Source organism: Aphanomyces invadans (genome assembly GCF_000520115.1).
Source record: "Aphanomyces invadans strain NJM9701 unplaced genomic scaffold supercont1.41, whole genome shotgun sequence".
Lineage (NCBI taxonomy): Eukaryota > Oomycota > Saprolegniomycetes > Saprolegniales > Verrucalvaceae > Aphanomyces > Aphanomyces invadans.
This window is the reverse complement of record NW_008580186.1, coordinates 185763-194489: the sequence shown is the minus strand read 5'-3', so window position 1 is coordinate 194489 and position 8727 is coordinate 185763. Positions and strand designations below refer to the sequence as shown.

Below are 8727 nucleotides of genomic sequence, written 5' to 3'. Positions count from 1 at the left end.
AGACCCCGCGTTCGGTCCACGATAAACCCTGTGGCCACCATGAACGTAGGGTTCTCCCCATCAAATGCACGGACAGCCATCACGCGGATGGTTACGATGGCTGGCATGACGGTGTGGAGCGACGACAGCCACGTCTTGGACGCATCTTGGTTCGTCGCCAGATTGTTCGGAATCGACTCCTCCAAGCGAGCGAGAGCGTCCTGAAGCTTGTCCAGTCGACGGCGGGAGTCAAGCCTGCCGATCGAGCTCAAGTAAACGTACGTGAAAGTCGCGGAAGCCACCGCAGCCACTGCGAGCGATGCCGACGTTGGCACCGACATCCCGTCGATATGACGACCTCGACGATACGATTGGCCAACAACGCGTGTATACATATTGCCTGTGTAGCAATTGAGAGGGTGCAGCGCCAACGTCTCGGCGGCACTCGCGCGCTGTCAACGTCGAGCGCAGGTTTCTTCAACGATGCGCTGCGCCAAGTCCTTTGATGGTGGGCTCCAGTAGCGCGTGGAGCAAACTCTCCCACTCATAGCCCCTTTGCACGAGCTGGACAACGCGGTCGAGTTGACCTCGACGTGTGTCGTTGTTTGTGCACTGCCAGTGTGGTGTCGGGTGCACGCGGCGCAACCTGGTCTTGATCCGCGAATTGTACAGATTCCTTTCACATCTCCACATCGATAGCGAACGCCTCCCGGTCAACCCTGCCCCTCAAGGGACGTGCGCACTCACGGGGAGTTCATGCGCTCTCGTGGTGCCTCGGACGGAGTAAAACGGATGGACAGAGTACATTAAGCTCGCGATCCACTCCAGCCAGCGCCATGCCTTCGAGGTCATCCAGATTGCCCGCACACTACCATGGACTCCACGGCAGTGTCGGGTTGCCGGTAGTTTAAATCCCGACACACTTGCAAGGTGCTGTTCGTGTTTACGGCGCCGAAGAGAATGAGCACGCCGGCGCGCCTTGCCCGTCGCGTCACAGTGGCCCCGCTGCCATCCAGACGGACGTGCATGATATGCAGAGCGTACGTTTTGAAGAATTTGACGTGACTTAGCGCATTGGAGGATGAACGTCCCTGAACAAAACGGTTCATCAGCTTAATGATGGGGCAGAGAGGCGCGATCCTGCAAGGCTGCTGCATTTACGCGAACGAGTCATGGGCCCTCTGGATCCCCCTACAAGCCCCCAACACCCCCGTTTGGTGAGAACTACGAGGTCACGTCTTTGAAGTCGCATCGGATCTGTGTTCAATCGTTCATAAGTAGAACCACATAGAAGAAGCGCAAAGGCGCGCCGTCAACCCCATCAACGGCAAAGGCATCGCCACAGCTTGACGTCGATGATCTTTCGAGCCAAATCGATCGATAGCATTCCGTTGAGTAGGGCGGACGCTGTGTCCAACGAGAGCACGTTGTGGCGAATCCACCGCAGCTAGTAGAACACGCATTTGACCCCAAAGTCCAGCAACTGTGCCTCATGTGGCCGCACGTTGACGTTGGATGATGGCGTTCGAATCACGACTACGGCAGCGATGGAGGCGCTGCATACACCTCGGTATTGCCGAGAATGGCAGGCAGCCTGCCGACTCTCCAATTTTCAATATTCCACTGGACTCAACTTGAACGTCGACTGGATCGACTTGCCAAGTTGGCTTGACGGCATCGAGCGGGTCCCGGGCTCTACAACGGTAAAGGTGGAGTTGTTAGCCCGACACATGAGCTCCCAAACGTCGCATCCTGCCGCATGGGGCTGGCAGTCCAGATGTGTCGTTCCGAATAGCACTCTCCTTGATACTGGTACTGTGGATCGTAGCCATACCTTGGAGGAAGCAGCTGCAGTCGACGGCCGGGAGCGTGCTGTTCGTCGTTGTCATGGTGGCAGCTGCATCGGGAATCCTACGGCGGCTGGGGTCGTACAGTCGCCATGCTTTGACCTGCATTCTAATCCTGGGAATGCATGCAAACGACCAACACTCGACATTGTAGCACACCCAAGCAGATCGTGCCGAGGACGTTCGGTGGGAAGGGGAAGATGGGATTTCCACCACTTTCCAACCACCAATGTCGGCCCCACACGATGCCGTTCGAGCCCACTGGAGCGTACCGTCCGCCGACGACGACGCAGCATTTGCGCTGGCGCTGGCGGCGCAATTTGCCGACGACGATTTGAATGCGGCTGAAATCGCCTCGACCGATGCTGCACTGGCACAAGCCTTGGCCGCTGGTACGATTGAGACCCCAGCTGAGCGCGATGCACGTCCAGATGCGGTTTGGATGCGCCCCTACGATGCAACGTTCGAATCGCACGATTCGTTGGACGAGTGGATAGTCCGCGACGAAACACCCCCCCACGACGACGACGCGAGCAGGGCTTTGGCGGAAGCCTTGGCGGCGCAATTTGACCATGAACTTGCCGTCGAGCTGTCTTTTGCACCCGCCGAAGACCACGATGTGGGCGCGGCATACGCGATGGACGATGGAGACGACGACAGCATCGCATTCGAGACGAACGACATGTCGATCCCTGCAGTACGTGGCCGCAACCGTAGAGTGAGTTGGTTTGGCCAGTCTTCAAAGTCATCCATGCGCAAGGGAGTTCGAATTGCCTTAGACTAACTCGAGAGATCCATTATACCTCCACCTCGATCGACCTCACGCAGCCCCTAAGCCCACGAGGGGGAGGTGGCAGTGGCTTGAACTGCTGTATTGATGTGTAAGTGTACCAACAATTAAACCCCTTCGTTTTTTTCGGATTTTGGACATTTGAGAAATATATTGTCTTCAGAAAATATTTATGCCGGAGAAACAATATGAGTTTATTCGTGCAACGATGGGCCAGCCGACGGCAGCGGCCGTCGTCACGGTGGCTGCTGCTGCAACCGCGGTAGCCACCCTTCTTTGGCCGGCGTCATCCCACAAAGACAGCAAGGCTATAGATGCGTTGGAGACAGCGCTCCACGACCTCCAGCAGCGGCACGCATCGACCGCATCCATCGACAACCACGACGACTGGGAGAAGTCCTTGGACTGGGCACTCGCTGCTATTGTCAGCATTCAAGTCATGCACGTCGCGTCGTTTGATGGTGCGTCGCCCGCCTGCTCCGTGGCCACAGGGTTTATCGTGGACCGAACGCGGGGTCTCATCTTGACCAACCGCCACGTGGTCACTCCTGGCCCCGTCGTCGCCGACGCCGTGTTTGTCAACCACGAAGAGGTGCCGCTCGTCCCGATCTACAGAGACCCCGTCCACGACTTTGGGTTCTTCCGTTTCGACCCGGCCCAAGTCCGCTTCCAAACCGACCTGCCCGAAATTCCACTCCGGCCAGACTTGGCCAAAGTCGGCACGCCGATTCGCGTCGTCGGGAACGACAACGCGGAAAAGGTGCAGATTCTTCCTGGAATCTTGGCCAAACTCGACCGCGCCGCACCGCAGTACGGCCTTACCGGGTACAACGACTTCAACACGTTCTACTACGCCGCCGCGAGCAGCACGAGCGGTGGGTCGAGTGGGTCCCCCGTGCTGAATGCACAGGGCATGGCCATCGCCCTCAACGCAGGCGGCGCGACCAATGCTGCGTCGTCGTACTACCTCCCGTTGGACCGCGTCACGCGCGCTCTCAAGTTGTTGCAACAGGGCGAGGTCGTGACCCGAGGCACGTGGCAAACCATATTTCGCCACGTCCCGTTCGACGAAGCCAGACAGTTGGGCCTTCCACCAGATATCGAAACAATCGTTCGTGAGCTGTTTCCGCTTGGTTTGGGTGTGTTAGTAGTCGACCAGGTGCTGCCCGAAGGCCCCGCCGACGGCTTGTTGCATGTCGGGGACATCCTGGTCAGCGTCAGCGGCGCCCACGTGACAACGTTCATCTGTGTCGAGAGTGTGTTGGATAGTCATGTTGGGCAGTCGCTGAACGTCGAGGTCGTTCGCGGTGGCCGGCTGTTGCACGTGGCCATTCGTGTCCAGGTACCGTCGAGATCGATGGACCATCATGTTGTCGATGTGTTCTTTTGCCGCCCCGTGTCGTCCACAATCTCTTTTCACAGTGACGTTGCAATGTGTGCGTAGGATCTGCATGGCATTTCCCCATGCAAGTATTTCCAAATGGGCAGTACGGTGCTGCATGATTTGTCGTACCAGCAAGCGCGCAACTTGTCGTGGCCTGTGCGGGGCGTGTACGTTTCGAATCCAGGCCACTTGTTCGTGCAGGCCGACATTCCCCGAGGGGCGCTCATCGTGTCCGTCCAAGGCGTGCCCATGTCCAACTTGGACGACTTTATTCGAGTGTTTTCGCCCCTTGCGACGGGCACCCGTGTCTGCGTGCACTTTATCGTTCCGTCTCCACGGCATGTCACGTACTGCGGGATTGTGACTGTCGACCACCGGTGGTTTCCCGGGCAACTGAGGGTTCGCAACGACGACGACGGTCTGTGGCAGTCGGTAGCGACCCAAACGCCGCCGCAAAGCGTCGTTGTCCCTGTTGTCAACCATGCGAACGGTCATGGCAGCGAAACCTCCGTGTTGCCGCCGATACACGCCTCGTCTGCAGTCCCAACGGCCACCACCACCCTCTTGGCTGCCATGGTGATTGTCCGAGTCGATCTCTTGGTCATGGTCGATGGCATCGTGTGGTCGGGTTTCGAAGGAATCGGCTACATTGTCAACGCCACCAAGGGTTATGTCCTCGTCGACAGAGCCACCGTCCACTCGGGTCTCGGCAACGTTGTCATCACGATCGCAGCGGCGCTCGATGTGCCCGCGACGATTCGATACATCGACCCCATGGCCAACTTTGCCATTCTCCAATACGACCCCAACCTCGTCGACCCCCACTCCGTCACGACTCTGCCGCTCAATGTTGCCACCGATCGGTCAACTTCTGACGACGGTACGTGCTCGAACACTGCAGAATCTGTTGCCGACGTCGTTGAAATCGTGTGGTTTGGTCGATTCCGTATGAACGAAACTTCATTGGCGATGTGATGCCAAGCGCTTACGTGCAAAGGGTGCTTGCCGCAAGGATGGATCTAGCCTGCAGCGTTGGTACGCCCGAGACTAACGACGCTTTGTTACATGTCTAGGGCCGTCGGTAGCTGTTGGTGACACGCTTCAGTTTGTAGGCCTCACTCGATCGTGGCACGTTGTGGCACAGCCATCGACGGTGACCAAAATCGATCGGCTCGTGCTACCGGCATCGTCAACGCCGTACTTTCGTCCGGGGAACGTCCGCGTATGGAGTTTCGATCAAATTGCGACGATCTCGGGGCCGTTGGGCGGCGTCCTCACCGACCCATCCACGGGCCATGTCAAAGCGCTGTGGCTTCAGTTTTGCCACGGATTCGAAGACGACCACTCGCCCATCATCCGACATTACGGGGCACCTATTCCATTGCTCGAAAACGCGATCGGGTGGTGCGATCGGGATGCGATTCCGGCCATGGTCAAAGTGGTGCCGATTGAATTTGGCACGACCAAGTTGTCTACTGCACGGGACGGCCTCGGCCTGTCGTCCGAGTGGATCCATCGACTCGAGACCAAGCACCGTCGCGACAACACGAGGTATATTCTCACCGTGACGCGGTGCTTGGCCGGGTCGCAAGCCAGCACGGAGCTGTGCAGCGGCGACCTCATCTTGTCCGTCAACGGCGACGTTGTTGCCAACGAATCCGACTTGTCCGTGTGGTGCGACGACGATGTGGCTAGCGTCGAGGTCGTGGTGCTTCGAAACAAAGTGGCCGTGACCCTGCCTGCCGTCGAGGCGGAACGACTCGGTACCATGGGCACCACCCACGTCATTGTGTGGTGTGGTCTCGTGATCCAGCCGCCGCCGCTGGCCGTCCTTCAAATGGGGTTCGTCCACACGGGGGTGTACATTGCCCAAGTGTACGCTGGCACCCCCGCCGACAAGTGCGCTGTCTATACCCAGCGCTTTCTTGTCGAAGTCAACGATATCCCAACCCCGACCATGGAGGCGTTCGTGGCGGCCGTCCGCGGACTCGGCCACCACGCGTCGGCGCGCCTCAAGACCATCTCGCTCAACACACGCGTGCGTATGTTTACACTCAAGACGGAATACCACTACAACCCCACCGTCGAGTACAAGTACGAGGACGACCTGCGAAGGTGGTCCATTACCAAGTGGTAGCGTGGATCCAGCGACGATCGGCGAGTGCCGGCGCTCTTCCGACGGTCGCGGCTAGTGCGAGCATAAAAACAACCATCGCAAGGTCGTGTGAATCGCGTGATGATACGATGATGGGACATGCGTTCTGTAACAAGTACATCCTGGTCGGTGTGTGGGGCGGATCCCTGGCGCGGTCGGACGCGTCGTGTGGTAAGAGCCCTGCGAAGAGGGGGGGGGCGATGAAGTCGTCGAGAAAGAGATCCTTGGGGTTTTTTGGATCGATGTCAAGTGTCCCTTGAGTAAAACACAACGACTGACGGCCAACAGATTGCACTTGCCAAGGCTTTGCTGGAGTGGCAGAGTGGGCATGCACATTGTCCATCTCGACGACAACCATGACTCTTCAATCACGCCAAGCAGGCATTCCTTTCGCCACGGAGAACTGGCGCTCGTGCAGGTGTACGTGACCAAGCTCTCTGATCAAGTTGCCTGGGGCTAGTGCCCCCATGCGCCCATTTCCCTCCACACACCGGTGCGAACGATGATATCCGTGTTGGCAAGACGATGGCGTCACAGCCGCGCTCCTGACGTGTGCTGCGGCCAAACCCAGACCGTGTCGTTGGCACATCAAAATCTTTGTGTGGCCATAACTGGAGGGCTACGACCAGCACCCCCTTGTAGCTTTTCGTCCATTCGGCGGCATCTCATAAACTCGTGGACACGTCGCTCTGCACCGTCGTGCCATCCGTGCACGTTGATTTGTGTTTGCGGACGATAGCCTCTGCCTCGTCTTTGGGCTCTGGATTCATGGCCAGCCGGTCGTGGACTGTCTGTCACCCAGCTGCGTCCAGCGACACTCACCTCGCCTGAGGAGACGCATCCATAACGTACCACCGTGCAAGGCTCGAGTTTGCCGCGCTGGCGGCACAGGGCGCCGTCCGAATCACGTCGTTGTGGTGCAATTGCTGCACCGGCCTGGCACATCATGTCGCGTTGGACAACGGGGCTGCTTCCCCGCCAGTGGCCTCTCGTGTCGGACGGTGGGACGTTCCAATTGAAGTACAACAGGACGGCGACATCTGCGGTCGCATCTTGAGCGTCCAAGGACCAGTCCGTGCCGTTGACGCCGCCCAATACTACATTTCAAGACGGTCGTCAACGATGGCAGTAGGGGACATTGCTCGCGGCGGGTCGCCCCAGCCACACCGCCGACACCTCTACACAACCTACGACAGCGTTGAAGATACACGGCTCATCATCTCGATGTGCCTGAGCGTGGTTCTAGTCGCGGCGGGCGTGCGCGTGACCGATTTCGGCGTCAAGTCGATGCAGCTATCTGTGTTTCTGTCGACCCTGGCCGTCGCATCCATGGCGCTTGTATTTGTGGACAACATTTGGATCGCGGTGCTCGTCGCATGTGCTCTCGGAATTGTCCTGTCCATCGTCCCAGCGCTGTGCAGGCGGTGCAGCGTTCTTGTCGTTGGGATGGGGTTTGGCGCGACGGTGGTCAGTTTGGTGTACACACTGGTCCTTGAACTTTTGGACGAGCGAACGATCGAGGTCGATGTCGGCGCGGCAACCACGACGGTCATCGTTGCGAGCATATGTGGCCACCGTGCGTTGGAGCGGGACATGGCTTATCTCATCGCGGCCACCAGTTGTACAGGCGCGTTCACGGTGTCTACCGCAATTGCCGCCGGCGTCCATGCCCTCGGACGCCAAAGCACCATGGCGATATTTAAGTTTGTCTTGGGCGCGGCCTTGATGGCTGGCGACATCGTGTTTCAAAAGGCACGGATGGTGGCGGCTGCGAGGACGCAAGTCCAGGTTGCCACGCCCGTTGACGACGGCATCGCTTAATCAATCGAATGTATCACTCTTTGCTGCAGCGGCCAGTGAGGTATCCCGCTTGAATTATTAGTGATCACGTTGACCAGACGATTACAACTTCATTCGTTCAAGCGAGAGGATGTAGCCCCTTCCTCACGATCGATCCGCGGCGAGATCATCACAACGTGCCGCTTCTTGCAACCGCTAACGCTGCACTGTCGTGCCAGCCACGTGCGTGCGAGCCACACGGCGAACTTAGTTCTTGCGTCCAGTCATGCCTGTTTCGACGCAATACATCTCTTTTAAGCAGCTCAACAACAAATCCTGATGCGTGAGACGCACTCGTACGACGACAAGACATCAAGCGTATCAAGGAGCAGTGCGCATTCAGCCATGCCCGATCACCAGTGGAGAATTTGCGTTGGGTCGTTTCCACGCGTGGCTGGCGGACGGGCCACAGCCTCTAGCGCGACGAACGGGCCCCTACGCCGTTGGGCTTTTGGACTTTGCTGGTTGCGTGGAAGTTGACGTATTTGAAGTCATCGTGCCGGTATGAGGTGTTGGGGTGACAGAAGTCGTAGATCGTCACGACCCGTTTCGCCATGTAGCACACGAGGGCTGCCATAAGGACCCAGAAGCTCACGTCCCACACGTTTACTTTACCACTTGCGCTTCGTTCGTTGTTGTCGCTCCCAGCAACTTTGACTGCGAGGCTGACGAGCACAAAGGATTGGCAGGCGAATCGAGGCATGTTGATTTGATTCGTAGCTCCCTCGTCAAA

General features: G+C 58.1%; 4 protein-coding genes across 4 annotated transcripts in view; 3 read left to right on the top strand and 1 right to left on the bottom strand.

Moving 5' to 3' along the window:
• Nucleotides 1-2053: 2053 nt before the first annotated feature.
• Nucleotides 2054-2732, top strand: H310_12615 (hypothetical protein; the record flags this gene model as incomplete). The annotated part of the gene is made up of 1 exon (XM_008879764.1): nucleotides 2054-2732. A coding segment is annotated over one exon (557 nt), but the record flags the coding sequence as incomplete, so codon positions are not given.
• An 89-nt stretch (nucleotides 2733-2821) lies between these two features.
• On the top strand, nucleotides 2822-6237 carry H310_12614 (hypothetical protein). Its single transcript, XM_008879763.1, has 3 exons — nucleotides 2822-3958; nucleotides 4061-4880; nucleotides 5074-6237. Exons 1-3 carry the CDS (start codon nucleotides 2825-2827, stop codon nucleotides 6135-6137), a joined length of 3018 nt encoding a protein of 1005 aa, XP_008877985.1. The 5' UTR covers nucleotides 2822-2824; the 3' UTR covers nucleotides 6138-6237.
• Nucleotides 6238-6914: 677 nt separating this feature from the next.
• H310_12613 (hypothetical protein) lies at nucleotides 6915-8357 on the top strand. The gene has a single exon (XM_008879762.1). It carries the CDS (start codon nucleotides 7278-7280, stop codon nucleotides 7974-7976), a length of 699 nt encoding a protein of 232 aa, XP_008877984.1. The 5' UTR covers nucleotides 6915-7277; the 3' UTR covers nucleotides 7977-8357.
• H310_12612 (hypothetical protein) overlaps nucleotides 8229-8727 on the bottom strand; it is a gene marked incomplete at its 5' end in the record, with an annotated part of 1811 nt that continues 1312 nt past the window's right edge. Inside the window, one exon of the mRNA XM_008879761.1 lies at nucleotides 8229-8659. Coding sequence (XP_008877983.1) covers nucleotides 8410-8659 — 250 coding nt within the window. The 3' untranslated portion in view covers nucleotides 8229-8409. The remainder of the gene's footprint in view (nucleotides 8660-8727) is intronic.

Bases quoted from the DNA above. Each gene is read 5' to 3' on its own strand.
- H310_12614 (XM_008879763.1), top strand. From the start codon at position 2,825: ATGGGCCAGCCGACGGCAGCGGCCGTCGTCACGGTGGCTGCTGCTGCA. The intron at 3,959-4,060 runs GTACCGTCGAGA...ATGTGTGCGTAG, and splicing joins ACGTGGCCATTCGTGTCCAG to GATCTGCATGGCATTTCCCC. The intron at 4,881-5,073 runs GTACGTGCTCGA...TTACATGTCTAG, and splicing joins TCGGTCAACTTCTGACGACG to GGCCGTCGGTAGCTGTTGGT.
- H310_12613 (XM_008879762.1), top strand. From the start codon at position 7,278: ATGGCAGTAGGGGACATTGCTCGCGGCGGGTCGCCCCAGCCACACCGC.